This window comes from Camelus dromedarius, chromosome 12, assembly GCF_036321535.1.
Source record: "Camelus dromedarius isolate mCamDro1 chromosome 12, mCamDro1.pat, whole genome shotgun sequence".
In the NCBI taxonomy this organism is placed as follows: Eukaryota; Metazoa; Chordata; class Mammalia; order Artiodactyla; family Camelidae; genus Camelus; species Camelus dromedarius.
This window is the reverse complement of record NC_087447.1, coordinates 48231972-48248673: the sequence shown is the minus strand read 5'-3', so window position 1 is coordinate 48248673 and position 16702 is coordinate 48231972. Positions and strand designations below refer to the sequence as shown.

The 16702-nt window shown below is 36.3% G+C and overlaps 1 protein-coding gene across 2 annotated transcripts in view; it reads left to right on the top strand.

The window, feature by feature from the left end:
- Window positions 1–3473: 3473 nt before the first annotated feature.
- The window catches only part of RAB6A (RAB6A, member RAS oncogene family), a 45873-nt gene continuing 32644 nt past the window's right edge, over window positions 3474–16702 (top strand). Inside the window, exon 1 of one of the 2 annotated variants that reach the window (XM_031460306.2) lies at window positions 3474–4011. In XM_031460306.2, coding sequence (XP_031316166.1) covers window positions 3942–4011 — 70 coding nt within the window. In that variant the 5' untranslated portion in view covers window positions 3474–3941. The remainder of the gene's footprint in view (window positions 4012–16702) is intronic. The other variant, XM_031460305.2, reaches the window with a different exon arrangement.

Below are 16702 nucleotides of genomic sequence, written 5' to 3'. Positions count from 1 at the left end.
AGTTTTTACTTATGAGACCTGATCTAGGCATCTTTTTCATAAGTGATGTTAAGGAAAGAAGTATCAATACATTACATGATTTTAACTCGATGTTCTCTTTCTCCAAAATTATCTTGCCCTTCCATCTCCACATGCCCAAATCCCATTCAACTTTTAAAGAAAATGATAAATAATCCCTCTCATTTGTTTCACTTATTCAGGAAATATGTGTTGTATGTTTACCATGTAGCAAGCACTCTGCAAGTGTTGGGGTTATAAGACATGAGCTTTGACCTCATGAAGCTCACAATCAGGTGGGGGAGACTGACAATTAACAATAGCAGTTAAGTGATGGGGAAGAATAGGGTACAATGGGAGAACAAGCAGGGGTACTTTCACTGTTGGTGGGGATGGGAGCAGAAAGAAAAGTCTTTTTAGAACTTCTTAAAGATACTTGAAGAATGAGTAGGAAATGGGAAGAGGAAGGGAGGTGCAAATGTTCAAAGTAAAGAAAATAGTACGTAGGAAATCATGGAGGTGAAAGTGTTGATGAAAGTGTCCTTGAAAAAGTTCTCTCTCCTTCTCAAATAATTTCTCCATTTGATTAACCTCATAGCAACATAACATGCAAATTTTAGACTATAAGATCTCTCAAGATAAAACATATGACTTACACAGAGCACTTTATAAATACAAATTTAGCTTCAGAGGAGAATGAGGCCCTGTATGTGTCAGTGCAAAATGTTCGGTTAAAACACTAAAAAACATCTGCAGTAAGATGTGGATTATATCACCCTGCTCTTCAGAATGATAGGAATAGCTTCCCTCACCTGTCTAGGTGATTATAGAGAGCAAAGCAGCAAGGAAGATTGATTCATAAAGTTCTGGAGGAATTACGAAGTAATTATAGTGCCAATTTTCGGATGTTACTTTAAAGGCTATTTCAGGGAACATAATGTAAACCTGGTAACCATCAAAAAGGAAAAACAGCCACTCACTTGTTTGCAGAGCTTTTCTTTTTAGTCTCCTCATATTAGCTGCTCTGTGTGTGCCAGGGTTCTGGGTTACTGGTGGGGAGAGCCTTGCCAGACCTGACAAATTACCTTCTTTTTTTAAAAAACACCTTTATTGTGGTATGACTTCTATACAGTAAACTACACATATTTCAGATGTACAATTTGATGAATTTTGATAAACGTATACACCAATGGAACCACCACCACAATCAAGATAGCTAACATTTCCATCACTCCCCAAGAGATGCAAATTTCAAATTCCCAGTTTATCTCTTCCTATCCCCATTACCCCTGGTAACCATAAGTTTGTTCTCTGACAAGTTATTTTAAAAATCAAATACTAAAAAAAATCAAATGACCATGTCACGACTCAGGTTTTTACCATTTCATTTTAGATGCATGTTCTAAAATCTTGCTGCTGCTTAGCTGAGAGGAACAAGAAGTGAGTAAATTTTGATAGAGAATGTGACTTGGGGATAAAGCTGTTGTCTTTATAGAGCAGAATAGATGAAAATATAAGAACCTCTTTTCCTCCCCTTAATTCATACTAGCTCATTCAGCAATTCATCCCTGGGTTTGAGAAGACACTTGTTTGATCCCACTATTTCTATAGCTAAGTAAATAATAACCCCCAAATAATGAGAAAATGTATATAAATGTGTTTTGTGAATGGTAAGACACTATACACAAATGTAATGACTTGGCTTTTTAAATGCCCTTTTCAAGGGCTAGGATAACTTTTTTGAATGCTGTCCCACAGTATGGTGAGGTATGGCTGAAGTATGGTAAGGTGTGGATGCCAAATTCTCTAATTCGATAATTCTTAACTTTTATTTACTTATCTTTTATTAAAGACTTTTTGAACGTTTTATTTATTTTTTTATTGAAGTATGGTCAGCTTACAATGTGTCAATTTCTGGTCTACAGCATAGTGATTCAGTTATATATACACTTCTTTTCATATTATTTTTCATTACAGGCTATTAGAAGATATTGGATATAATTCCCTGTGCTATACAGTAGGACTTTGCTGTTCAAAAAGTTTTAGATTTACAAAAAAATTGAGCAGATAGTACAGAAAGTCTCCATATAACCTCTCCCCACCCCCAATTTCTTCTATTATTGTCTTACATTAGTATACTACATTTGTTACAATTAATGAACCAATATTGACACACTGTAATTAACTAAAGTCCATATTTATTCAGATTTCCTTGGTTTTTGCCTAATGTTCTTTTTCTGTTCCAGGATCCACTTCAGCTTAAAACTTAGTGTAGTTACCATGTTATTTATACCCACGTTACACTTAGTTGTCATGTCCTCTTGGGCTCCTTGGTGTGACATTAACTTTGATTTTTTGGATCATGAACTGGGTTGAAAATCTGATGAAAGCTATGGATTCTCTCCAGAGAAAAATACACATGCTGCAGATGTCTAATTTAAAGGCGGTCCACCCACAGGACATTCAGAAGCCTTGCTCTAGGAGGAATGGGTGATCTTTAAAATGTCCTCTTCCTCACACTGGGGCTCAAGGGCAGGCTCTATCTCTAATTTGTGGTGTGACCTTTCTGCAAACCCGTTTTCCCACGTTAGCCATTTCACCTCATCTGTAAAATGAGAGGTTTGGTTTACAAGATGCCTAAATCCTTTTCTATCATAGTAGAAGGTGGAGCTGTCAGCATCTGAGGAACAAAGTTTGGTAACAGAAGACCAAGTCAGGTCAGCGCAAGTAAGAGGGTGCACTCATCAACAATGAGGTTGAGGAGGTTCAATGGGGGAAAAAGACAAAACCTGAGTTCCATTTTATGGTCCTGTGGATTTTGTAAGTCATTTCCTTCCTATGCGCTTCAGTTTCCTCATCTGCAAAAATGTGGAGGCTCTGCTTCAGGTAGTTATGAAACTCCTGGGAGCAACAGCGGAGAATGTACCTAGTAGGATATCGTGTGAGGGATTATAACAAGATGGAGAAGGTGGGTACATAGGTTAGGGGTGGATGTGAGGAACGTGAAGCAGGGCTGAGGGCTCAGGAAATAGGAACCTCCTGTACACATTAGGGCTTTCCAACTTCCCCGCATTTGTTGGGGTCAATTCCACCTCCACTCAGTCCCCGCCTCCGCCCCACTTCCCCGCCTCCCCTTAGGCTGCTATACGCCACACTCCGTATGGCCGCCACATTGAGTCGCTTTCCACTGCCCGAAGGCCATGCGCGCGCTCTCGCGCCACCGCATCACTCCTTTCCCTGCCCGCCCTTGACCTCTTCCGATTGGCTCACAGTGTAAGTGACATAAGTGCTCCTTATTCCACCTCTCAGTTGCCCCAGGCTGCGCCCCACCTCTTCCTTGTTTCTCCAGACGCGAGAGGAAACCTAACCTGCAGTGGTTTCCGCTGCGGGCGGAGCCGGCAGAGCAGGCTAAACTAGGAAGGTACTGGCTGTGGCGCGCACGCGCACGCACGCACGCACGCCAGGGCTGCCGGGGCGGCAGGCTCGCGCCCGGGCTCGCCCGCGCCGCGCCAGAGGCTCGCGCACTCAGCAGGTTGGGCTGCGGCGGCAGCAGCGGCGGCAGCTGTGGAGCTGGGGCGCTGCTTGTGAGAGGTCCCAGACGCTTCTGCGGCTCTGGCTACGCTACTCTCATCCGAGTCTCCGTGCTGGGTGCTGAGGAGGCAACAGCTCTAGCGTTGAGAACCCAGAGCACAGCCCTAGCTGCTTCCGACAGCGCCTTCCTTCCGTTTCTAGCCCCGGGCCTCGCTCGGTGCTAGGCGACTCAGACGGGAGGCGGCGGTGACGACGGCTGCCTGTCTGTGTAGAGGAGCCCTGCCCTCTGGCCTTGCCCCGCCACCGGGCCCTACAGGGGCCGAGAGAGCTCGGCGCCCGCCCTTCCTTTAGCCTCTCCATCGACCGGTTGGAGCAGCGTCGGTCTCTGGGCTGAGGCGTCCTCCGGCTCCATCATGTCCGCGGGCGGAGACTTCGGGAATCCGCTGAGGAAATTCAAGCTGGTGTTCCTGGGGGAGCAGAGCGGTGAGTTCGCGGCTCCCCCACTCCTGGCAACTGGCCGCGGCTTCGCTGCACCGCCCCCAGTGCGGCCCTTCCGTCCGCGGAGGCTCCCTACGGGCCTCGCCTTCGAGCTCCGTTCCACCCCCAAGCCTTTGCCGGTGTTCGCCGACTCTTCTTAGCCACCGGTCCCTCACGGTCCGTCTGTCTGATTTTGACCCTTCCGTCCCCGACTTCGTCGGCTCTTTTCCCCACAGCCCGGCCCTCTCCCGTCGACCTGCCCTCAACAGTCCTCACCCCGCCCAGCAAAGCCCCAGCCTCCTGTCCATCCCTTTCTTCCCCGGTCTCCGTCGTCTCCCCAACCCCAGCGCCCTTCTTTGAGCCCCACCCTTGTTCCTTGCTCTTCTTCCAGTTCGTCAGCTCCGTGAGGCCCACCCGGGAAGCCCTACTCGGGGAGACCGGCCCTATTCAACCCTGCGGGAGGAGGGTGGGATCTGGGCGTTGTTTTCCCCAGAGGCTTGGCCCGGACAAGTGCGGATCTTATGGAAGGTGGGAAGTGGAGGGTCCTAGAACATTCTTGGCTTGTTTTCACCTGGGTAGGGAATTGGTCTGGGTTACAGAGGATATATTTTCACAGGCGACTTGAGGATGGAGTGGATGTGGGTTGAGGGAGTGGCGATTTTTGCCCCTTGGGTTTAGGCTGTGGCTTGTTGGAAAACCTCATTTTCTTGTCTTGACTTTCATCCCTGACAATTCTTTTAGCAGTGTTGATGGTTTTCCGATCTCAGCCAGATGCTATGTCATGATCGATTTACTTGGAATTTTTCACATCTCACATCTCCTTTTTCTCCTTTTAACACGAAGCAGTGTCTGATTCTCCTCACGGTGGTGCAAACAGGAATTACTGGGGAAATGTTAATTATTCCACTTCTTGAGTATTCTTTAAATTATGTATTTAGGATTTCTGTGAGAGAAGGCTTTAGAATAATGAACATATTTGTTTTGTAGGATTTCCTTTGGAGTTAGGAAGTAATAGAATAGAGAAGGCATAGATTCATCATCTAGTTATCTAAATTAGATTTAAATGTGTTATACCATTTTGGCTAAGTGATTCTTTTATGGTTAATATTCCGTAGTATCTGATGAGTGAAATTTTTATCTCATTTACCTGGTCAGGCTTCTGCTGTCGCTGTATTTTATGTTCGGTATAAGATTCTAATTTTATGAAGGCTGTCTCTAAATACTTCTTGTGGTAATTACAATTTTAGGCTGTTTTAAGCAAACTTCACACTATACAATTTAGAGATTATCATCCTCTGTTGTTTTTCCTCACGCTTTTCCTGACTGTCTTTAAAATTGAGACATTGAGGTATTAGTTCCTCCAAAGATATCAGACATCGAGTTATCTGCTAGGTTAGCTTATAAGACATTTATTTCTTTTGATTGGAAAGAAGATAACCGATAAAAATCCAGAGCCTTCGTTTCTACCTTGAACTATTTATACTAACTTGTATGGCATTAAAAGTAGGTTAATAATAGTTGCAAAATTGCTTCCAGTTAGACCTGAGGAATCACTTTTCTCCTTTGATACATAATTTTCCTCCCTGCCCTTTTAGCAAGTCTCCTCTTTGCCTGTTTTTCCAGAAGTAAGTATAAACTTGTTTCTTTAACAAAGTGATTTAGTAAGACCTATGAGGTTGATTCTTGTCCAGGTATTTTATGACAATTTCAGGAGACTACCATATATAAAATGTAGCCTATAGGTCATCATTGATAAGTTGGATCTAAAGTGCTTATTGTGCACTCTAGGGATGTTACTGCCTGCCTTATGTTGTGATGCAGAGCTGTTTAGTTTGCATGAAAAAGCCGTTAATCTCTGTCCTAGGAAGATTTTAGTATGAATAAAGATGATAAATATCTGCAGGTTTCCTTTGAATTTCTTGAGTATTTATGTTCTAATTCACATTGCAGAGTTTTATGACTTCTCATTAATTCCTGTAAGTCTTTACTAACTTCTCCACTCCGACCGTAATTCCTGAAGCCATTTTAGTGGGTTTGTTTTTTTTTTGTTTTTAAGGTTTGATTTTTTAGAACAGTCTTAGATTTACAGAAAAAATAAGATCATGCAGTGTTCCCATATAGCCCCACCCAGTTTCCCCTATTATTACCATCTTACATTAGCACATACATTTGTTACAGTTGATAAACTGATATTGATACATTGTTAACTAAATAGTTTATTCAGATTTCCTTAGTTTTTATCTTTTGTTTCACCGTTCAGTTCATATACCACATTACATTTGGTTGTCATGTCTCCTTAGGTGCCTGTTAGATTTTTTTTTTCTTTTAGTATTGTGTTTACATGCTTTTTAACTCTGGAATTATGAGGTTAATTATCTTTTGAAGTTACTATATTGCTAAGTGATGCCATCCAGTAGCTTTGACAATGAAAGATTGATCTCTGTTTTCATGGGCAATGTCTGTAGTTTTCTTATGCATTAGGAAAGGTCTGTAGAATCCATGTCATCTTGATGTAACTCTTCATGAATTTTTTAGTTTTAGGTTTTAGAATCCCACAATTCAGCTTTCAAAGACTAATCTGTGGCAAAGTGTTGTCTGTCTCCTTAATAGCATTTACCACATTTATATCTTAATATTTGTGTTTGTTTTTGTCTGTTTCCCACAGCAGAATGCAAGTCCCTTGAAGATTAAATACTGGGGTTTTTTTGTTCATTTTTTCCCCAGTGCCTACAGTAGTGCCAGGCTTTTAGTTGCTAGTCAGAAAAGTTGATGAATGAATGATGGTTGAATCTAATAGTAACTAAAGCTATTAGTCATCTTCGTTATAGAAAAGTCAACATTTTTTCCTTATGCAATTACTAGTATAACAATAACATTTTATACTTACATTTTTTTTGATTGTATACAGGGATACTCCAGATGCTCAGGGGGCAGGAAACACAATAATTTATAGCTTTACCATGTCACTAAAAAGTAGACTATGACTGACCAGAATCCTACTTTTTTTTTTTTGAGTTGAACAAAATTAGTTTTGTTCTGTTAAAGTTATTGTTAAATTATTTGCTATTAGTATAGCACCTAAAGTATGTCACATGATTATTGAAGATGTGTTCATGGAACAGATTTGAAGTTATGTAGACTGTTTTATTTAGCTTTTCAAAATTTAAGGTTCTGTGGTCTATAATGAAGAAGAATTGTTCCAGTATATGAATTCTCATATTGAATTAATGATGTCAGTCTTGGTGCTCTTCCTGTAAACACTTATGATTTCTTTATATTTCAATCGTATACATGGCTTAATAAAGGAATGTTGAAATACACAGCTTGAATCTGAAGTTTCTTTGAGGAGTCTCTTCTGTTACTACCTCTGGCTATTGTCTTGAAATGCAGAGGCACTTTTAGGAATGTCATTCATGGTTTACAGTAGAAGATAGTACTACAAACCTATGTTATGAGTTACAAATTAGGAAATGTAATCTCAAAGAGAAGCACATACCTGGTCTAATATTGCTATTTTTTTTCACTTTATGTTACATTTTAAAATCAGTTATTTTGAATTATAACATGCTATCTAGTGGAAAAGTGTCCTAATGTCAGAAACCAGGAATACTGAACAGTTAGATTGGCTAGATCAGTGATCTTAAACTTTTTCTTCTCAGGATCCTGTTGTGGCTTTACAAATTATTGAGACCTCTGAAGAGCTGTTTGTGTGGTTTATATTATTATTTACTGTATCAAAAATTAACTGAGAAAAATTTAAATATTTAATTCATTTAAAAATAATAGCGGTAAATCCATTACATATTAATGTAATCATTTCAATGAAAGAGAATTATTTTCCAAACAAAACTCTAGTGAGTAGTATCGTTTATGTATTTGCAAATCTCTGAAATGTCCGATGTATTAGAAGACATCTGGTTCTCATAGCTGCTTCTGCATTCAATTTGTTTTAATATCACACATCACATAGGCTCTGGGAAACTCCACTGTACACACATGAGAGAATGAAAGTGCAAAAAGCCAAATAACATCTTGATATTATGAAAATGTTTTTGACCCTCAGAAAGGTGGTAGCCTAGCAGAGGGTCAGTGGACCATATTTTGAGAACTGCTGGGTTCTATATCAAGCTGTGTGTATCTTCTAACTTTATACTGCATTTTGGACAAAGGGAATGATTTCATTATTTTGTTTTGAAACCTAATCAGTAGGGCTAGCGATTAAGAGGACAAAATCTTGGTTTCATATTTTAGCACTGATCACTGACCTTGGGCAAATTATTGACATCTTTATGCTTTAACTTCCTTATCTGTAAGATAAAGATAATAGGATCTATCATATAGACTTATTGTGAAGATTAAATTAATAAATGTAAAGCATTTAGAAGAGTGCCTGGCACATGGGGAGTTCTCAGTAAATATATTAACAGATGTTTACCAAAACCCACTACTCTGTCAAATGGTTTGGTAGAGCCTCCTGTTAAGAAATATGTATTTCATCAGGAAAGAAATATATAGTACCTAATACAATATAATGTGATGAATGCAGCTGCTTTGAAAAGTAGAGTTAAAAGGTACAGAGAACTGACAGCGGAGCATGGAGTTTCAGGGAAGGCACAGTATAAATGTGACTAATAGTTTAAATATCTATTAGTTAAAATTCTTAAATTAGAGCATTTCATAGTTGGAGAAGACTTTGAGAAGTCATTTAATATATTTCTCTTAGGGCTTTTAACTGAACTACTTTTTCTCCTAACTTTTATTTTTAACAGTTAATACAATCACATTTCACAAATCAAAATTATATTAAGAGACATACTCTTAGACAACTTACCACCCATGTTCCTGTGACCTCATTCCCTATCCCCTCCTCCATTAGTTATTATATATATATTATTTTCTTTTGTACAATCTGGGATTTCTTTATGCGGACACAAGCAGATATGAACATAATTCTTTACTCTCTCTTACACATATCAGACTTTATTCTGCACCTTGCTTTTCTTCATTTAACAATATATCCTAGAGATATTTTCACATTAGTACTTAGAGCACTTTCCCATTCTATTTTTTGTTTTTAAATAATTTTTTTTATTTAGAATAGTTTCAGATTTACAGAAAAGTTGCAAAGATAATACAGAATTCCTATGTACTCTATACTGTTTCTTCTGTAACATCTCGCATGTACATTTTTCACAGTGTTCCAGTATTCATACATTATTGACCAAAATGTATATTTTATTTAGATTTCTTTAGTTTTTTTCTAATTTATTTTTTCTGTTTGAGGATACTACATTTGATTTAGTTGTTAGGTCTCCTTAGGCTGTTCTTGTCTTTGACAGTTAAACTGGACCACTCTTAAGTTACTTCATTCTATTCTTGGAAATCTCCAGGAGAACATATTTTGTAATTTTAAATATCAAACTTCCTTATTTGGAAATTCTCAAATCTGTTCCTATACTGTAGAGTTAAGCGTTTTTTTTCTTGGGGAGGCAATATATAGGTGATAAACACAGTTCTAGAGACGATCAGATTTTAGTTCTAATCTTGACCTCAGTGTTTATAGTGTGATCTTGGACAGTTTATTTAACCTTTCTAAATTATTTTCATTTCTGATGTTGCAGTACTAGCCTGGCAGTGTTGTTTTCCCCCATCCTCTAAATATATGTGTGTGTGTGTGTGTGTGTGTGTGTGTGTGTGTGTGTGTGTGTGTGTATCTCCTCTAAATATATATATTTATATATCAAAATGTATATATCATACATTTTGCTTAGATCAATATTTAATCTTTATGTTACTGTTATTTGATAAATGGTATTCACAGCTGAGCTGGGTCAAATACTGATTACTTGTACTCTGTTGCATATTTTTTTGTTTTCCTTTGTGTCACTATTTGACTTACTTTTTCCTTTTGTTTAATTTATATGCTTATTGTTAATTTATCCCCAAACTCTGTACCAACAGTGTAGATCACCTCTCAGTATATTTGAATGCATCAGGTCTGGGACGTCTCCCCCAGAACCGTGTGACCTATTCTAATTTATACTAGTTACCTACCATGATTGGTGTATAGCTGTCAACCTGGGATCTTCTTTGCCCTTATTTTGAGGATTTCCTTCTCTCCTGTGTTGGATGGATCCTTTGTTTCTCAGATTACATTTTTTCTTCTTTGTTATTTACTCCGTCATTATGTTTGACATATCCACCAGTAGGTAGTTTCCTAGTAAAGAGAATGTGGTAGAAAGTTTTTTGATACCTTGTATGTCTGAAAATGTATTTGTACAATGCTTACACTGGAAGTTTGGTAGGGTTTAGAATTCTAGGTTGAATATATTCTTCCTTCAGAAATTTGAAGGCATTAGTATATTACCTTGTAGAGTTTAATGTTGCCATTATGACTCCTGGTCTTTGATCTTTCATAATGATGTGTTTATTTTCATTTTATATGCTGAGTAATAGGTATAAATCCTTTCAAACGGGAAAGTTATGTTGTTTAGTTTCAGGAAAATTTCTTGACTTAACTAGTATGATACTCATTTTCATTTCTCTCTGAAATTCATATTAGACTTCCTGGATTGATCCTCTAATTTTATCTTGTTTTGCCCCTTTTTCATTTCCTTGTTTCTGTTTTAATTCTCATAAGATTTTCTCAACTTTCTTTTATCCTGTGATGTTTTATTTCTGCTATCATTTTCATTTTAAAGAACTCTTTGTTTTCTGATTGTTCCTGTGTGTAGTATCTTTTTGATTCCCTATATTCTCTTGTCATTTTGAGGATATTAATGAGATATATGGCTTTCTTCTGAATACTTTGTTTTTTTTGTAAATTGCTTTTCACTTCTGTTTATTTTAGTTTCTCTATTTCTTATTTGATGTGGTCCTCAAAGAACTAGTAATACTTGGATATCTGCTTCTGTTTAAGAATTGAACACTAAAAATTTGATTTTAAGCTCTTATGTGGTTTATTGAGCTTCGCTATAGGACGGTCTGACTGGGGGAAGTCTCTGATGTTAGCTCTTTTGTCTTTTTGCCAGAAAGATTTCCTGAAGAAGAGTTACCTAGTGTTCTGATAGAGAGGATGTCATTGCCAGCTTTCTTAGTGCTGAATGGAGACAGGGTTTGAAGATAGCATAGAGTTTGTGAATTTAGTTTCCTTGTTTTTAATAGTGTTTGTACTCTAGCCTTCGCTTGAACCCAGTGTTGTTGACTCTTAGTTGTATGTTTTCTATCTATTAATTTCCGCTCTTTATTTCCTTTCTTACAGTTTGATTTATTTGGCTAGTCTTTTCCAACTTCTTGAGAGAGATATATAGCTCATTTTTACTTTTTTTTTCCCCTGCTAATATTTGTTGCACATAAGAGCGTGTGTCTGTGTAATTGTGTACATTTCCGTTTAAGTACTACTTTAGTGGTATTTTGGAGATTCGATATGCAGTATTTTTGTTATTCAGTACAAAATGCTTTCTAATTTCTATTGTGATTTCTCCTTTGACCCATTGGTTATTTAGAAGTATATTATTTCCAAACACTCGGGGATTTTCTAGTTTCCTGTATGTTTTTGATTTCTATTTTAATTGTACTGTGGTCAGAGAATATATTTTCAGTGTTTTTAATTTTCTTGAGACTTACTATCTTGTTTTGTCAGTTTTAATGAATATTCCCTGTTTGCCTGGAAAGAATGTGAGTTTGTTAGGTGCAGAATTCTATCTATGATCAGTAGGTCAGTTTTCTTCAAGTGGTTCAAATATTCTGTGTCCTTACTGAATTTTCATCTATTCTGTTACTGAAAGAGATATGTTCAAGTCTTCCTTGGTGATTGTGGCTCTGTATATTTATTTTTGTAGTTCTTCCATTTTTATCTTATGTGTTTTTGAGACTTGATAATTAGATGTGTACAAATTTAGAATTGTTACATGTTCTTGATGACTTGAATCTTTTATCGTCACAAAGTGTTCCACTTGGTTTCTAGTAATGCTTTTTGCCCTAAAATTTACTTTGATGTTGGTATAGGCATACCATCTTTCTTTTGGCTAATGTTTTCATAGTATGTGTTTTTTCTATCTTTTTACTTCCAACGTTTTTGTATTCTTAGGTTTTAGATGTGTCTTAGTAGTCAACTCATTAGGTTTTGTGTTTGTTCAGTCTGATAATTGTTTTTAAAATTGGAACATTAGTACATTTACTAATTATATTTAGTGCAATTATATATTTAGATTTAAAATGAATCTACCATCTTCTTCATGTGCTTTCTTTTTGTCCTGAGTGTTTCTTTTTCTCTTCTTTTTTTATTTGAATTTGTAGTCTTTTAGAAAATCATTCCATATTCTTTATTGGGAAGTTACACATTTTTTTCCTTTTATTTAGCGATTACCCTAGAAGTTGTGGCATGTAGCCATGACTTATAAAAGTCTACAGTTAATTGATTCTTTTACCCTTCTGGACAGTGCAGGGACCTTGGGCTCTACTTAACCACTCTTCCTCTGACTTGACTTTCTGTGTATATTTTAAGTGTGTATGTGTGTGTAAAACCCCATAATATGATGTTATTTCAGATAATGATTAGGTGTTTTTTTGACAAGGAAAACTTTTTACTGATGTATATAATATATAGAAAAGCATACAAATTATAAGTGTCCATCTTGAGTGAGAGAATTTACTAGTCATATTAACTTAAATATTTTCATCCTTAAGAAAGTTGCTTCTTACCATTAATTAGTAAATTTGGCCTTCTGGTTTTAAAACCTCAGTTTACCGAATTTTATTATAGGTATGTCTCTATGAGCTATACTGACTTTCATTTTTCCAAGAATGCAGACTCTAGACTACCTTAGTGAATGCTATCCACATAGTGGTTTCTTTCATTGATTAATTCATTCAGTGCCAGGCAGGGATCAAAACTGAGTATAGCCATGAACAAGATAAATGAGGTTCCTGTTCCACAGCTTACCATTTGTAAGTTGGGAGAGGTAAACTAGTAAATAAATACATGAACAAGATAATTTGAGATAAAGTATTTCTTACATTGCCATTTTTCCTTATTTTTCCCCATAAGAAAAAGTGGATCATGCTTTTCCTTACCTTAAATTTCTATGCTTAGACTTAAAAAATTTTTGAGTAAAGTTAATGCTGGTAAATTGAGTCTTATGCTAGTACTTATTTTGAACTTACCACTAGACTGTTATTTGAGGGTACAGATTATTTCTAACTTATCCTTTTATCCTTAAGATACATTCATAGATGGATGTTGACTTTGTTGTAGGAATAAAACAAATCCCTGCCGCCTTCTAAAATACTTGTAGAAATACAATCTTAGGCTGGAAGTAATTTTGAAAGGTAATTTAATTTTTCTTTCCTTCAGGCAGAACCATATCTGATATTGAATTCGTAAGTTCATAATGTAACCAGAAAAGAAAAGTTCCACAAAATTAGGTTACATGAGCAAAAGCTCAGATGCTCCAAGGAGCATGTTATATTTGAAGAATAACTAATAGCCTTCCATCATTGTCAGATGACATTTATGTTTTGCAAAGGTAGGAGACGAAACTAGAAGCTGAGCTCAAGTTTGAATGCCTGCTAAGGAGGGATCTTTATCTTATGGATACGGAGGAGCCTTGGAATGTTTTACAAATTGATGAAAGGTATCTTTGGCAGTATAGAGGATGGACACTTTCTTTGCACAGTGGTTTCTTCTCTTTAATTTATTTTATGTGTGCATGTTTGCCTCTTTCAGTGGATTGTAAACTCCTTTGTGGTCAGGGCTTTACTCATATTTGTTTTTCATTCTCATCCTCCAACCTCCTTGTTCCCTAGCACTTGATAGTTTTGAACTGAAGTGAGAAATAGTAGCCATCCAAGCATTAAATTATTTACTTTTTATTCATCTTTGGTAAAAGTGGCTACTCTAACCAAAGGTAAAGCCAATGGGACTTTACCTTTGTGTGATTATCTTTTCTGTCTTCATCCCTTTTGTAGTGAAATATTTTTTGGTTTCACTTAGATTTCTCCATTTCATCATCCTGGAAACTCATATCATAGATCTAATGCCCTTCACATAAATATTGTTTTAAAGAAATAAAGCATCTTTATTAAAAACAACTTTTGAGCCATAGATATGAAATTACTTATTTCAACAAATATTCTGTACAACAAAACTCATTCTCCCCGTTTTTGAATGTGGTTGTACAAGTGTAGTTGTAAGTCTCTCTCTTTTTTGTAACTTTAGGAAAAACAAAATCTTTATTCAGTTTATGTCTTTAGAGAAAGGCTATTAGCTTTATTTAACTTAAGTGTTGTTGCCTAGGCTAGCTACATTGGAGTAGTGTTAGCTTTGTTAAATTGATTTTCTGTTTTGCTATAGAATTACATCACCTAGGGAAGATGTCTTGGCTATGATATTGCAGTGAGTTTTACTTGCAGCTGAGCTTTTTTTGCTGTGGTCCCTGGGTACCTTAGTTGTCTTTGTTACCATGATGGAATAGTGACTACAGATAGTGTTGTTGTTTGTTTTGTTTTTATGCTTAGTTCTGTGACTAAAATTATAACATCTGATTTAAGCTACTGCTTTTATCATAGCCTATTCATCTTTTATAGTGGCTTATTTTTGTGGAGAAAAGTTAGAAAATAAAAATATTTAGTTGTCTGTTTCAGTATTATCTGGCCAGTATAAATGACCAAGACTTATGAAGTAGTTCACAAATTTTCATTTATATATGGTGTAGAATAATTGAGACTTCTCTTTTTATGCAAACATCAGTCTTATATTCTTTGAATCCTAAGTATTCTTGAAGAGTATATTATGTGAGGAATTACCATTTAGAGAAATTATCTCCTAAATTAGTATACCTTGGTCTTCTGGAAGCTCAAAAATTAGTTACTATAATCTTTAATAATCAGCTCCCCCCCTTCAGCTTTCCTTTTACTTATCTTTGGTGTTCCAATATTAAATTTTTAAAAAATCTTCATTTTTTTTACTAGTGAGATGTTTTTTAATGTGGTAAAATATATATAACAAAATTTACCTTTTTAACTATTTCTAATTTCAGTGGCATTAAATATATTCACATTATACAACAGCGACCACCATACAGTTTTAATAACAACTTAGAGATAAAAATCACATACCATATAATTCACCCATTTAAAGTGTACAATTTAGTAGTTTTTACTGTATTCACAGAGTTGTACAATTGCCACACTACTGTCAATTTTAGGTAATTTTCATCACCTTCAAAACAATCATTGCATCCATTGGGCATCATCACCCAATTCACCTAACCCCCCAGTCCTTAAGCAGCCACTAACCTATTTTCTGTCTCTATATATTTGCTTGTTCTAGACAATTCACATAAATGGAATTATATGTGGCCTTTTGTGACTGGTTTCTTTTATTTAGCATAGTGTCTTCAAGATTCATGTTTGTTGTGGCATATGTGAGTTTTTCATTCCTTTTTGTGGCTGAATACTATTCCATTGTATGGGCATATCACATTTTGTTTATTCATCTATGTGTTGATAGACATTTGACTTGTTTCTGCTTTTTGGCTATTACGAATAGTGCATACCATATGTTACAGTATTTTCATTATCATTTTGGTCAGGTTATTTTAAAATTTCCATTGTGATTTCTCCAAGAATCCATGGGTTTGAAGTATATTACTTTAATTCCAAATATTCTGGGACTTTCTAGGTGTCTTTGGTTATAAATTTCTTATTCATTTTCACTGAGGGCAGAAAACATATTCTGTATGACTTCATATCTTTGAAATTTGTTGAGACTTGCTTTATGGTCCAGCATTTATTTCAGTTAGGGGATAGCTAGATTGTAGATTATCTTCATTCTTCCATTGAAATCTTAGATTATTACAAAGAGAACTGTCTTCTAAAATGCTTTCTAATAATTGTTTATGATTACTGAGCATGTCCAAGCATACTAGCCTCTTTAACAACTACTCTGTGATATAGGAATTATTATTACACTTATTTTATAGATGAAACTGGAGCACAGAAATATTGAACTGTACAACTCACATAGTTGGTAAAAAGTGGGCTGGAGAATAGGCAAATTTGTAGAGTTAGAAAGTAGATTAATGGTTGCTGGGACTGGGGTTTTGGGGAGTGAACTGCTAATGGGTATGAAATTTCTTTTTTTGGAGTAATGAAAATGTTCTGAAATTAGTGCTGATGGTTGCACAACTTTGTGAATACACTAAAAACTTCTGAAGTTTCTACTTTAGAAGGATGAATATTGTATGTGAATTATATCTCAGTTTTGTTTTTGTTTTGTTTTGTAAAGGCAGAACTGGGATTCCAACCCAGAAACTGCTTCCCCAGATACTCCTTATTCACTTAGTAGACTTGAGGTTGGGATAGGTTTAGAATTAGAAGTAAAATCTCATCAGCCTGTGATTTAAGAGTTACATTCTGTATATGGCTTATTGCAAATGTTCTTTTCTGATTTGTTTTTGAAGAATTAAAATGCTCCTATATATAAATGGAGTTACATATTTAAATTTATCTCTTTTAAATATTCCAGATACAACTGAAAGATTAAATAAAGCTTCACAAGTAGGCTTTCTAATATAGAGTAGCTTATGATGCTTGTTAAGTAAGGCCTGAGATGCTATCTTCTCTCTCTGTCTTCTAGCTGACCTCAGCTCTAAAGTCAGTTTTCTCTGGGAAGTTTTGCCTGACCATCCAGCCT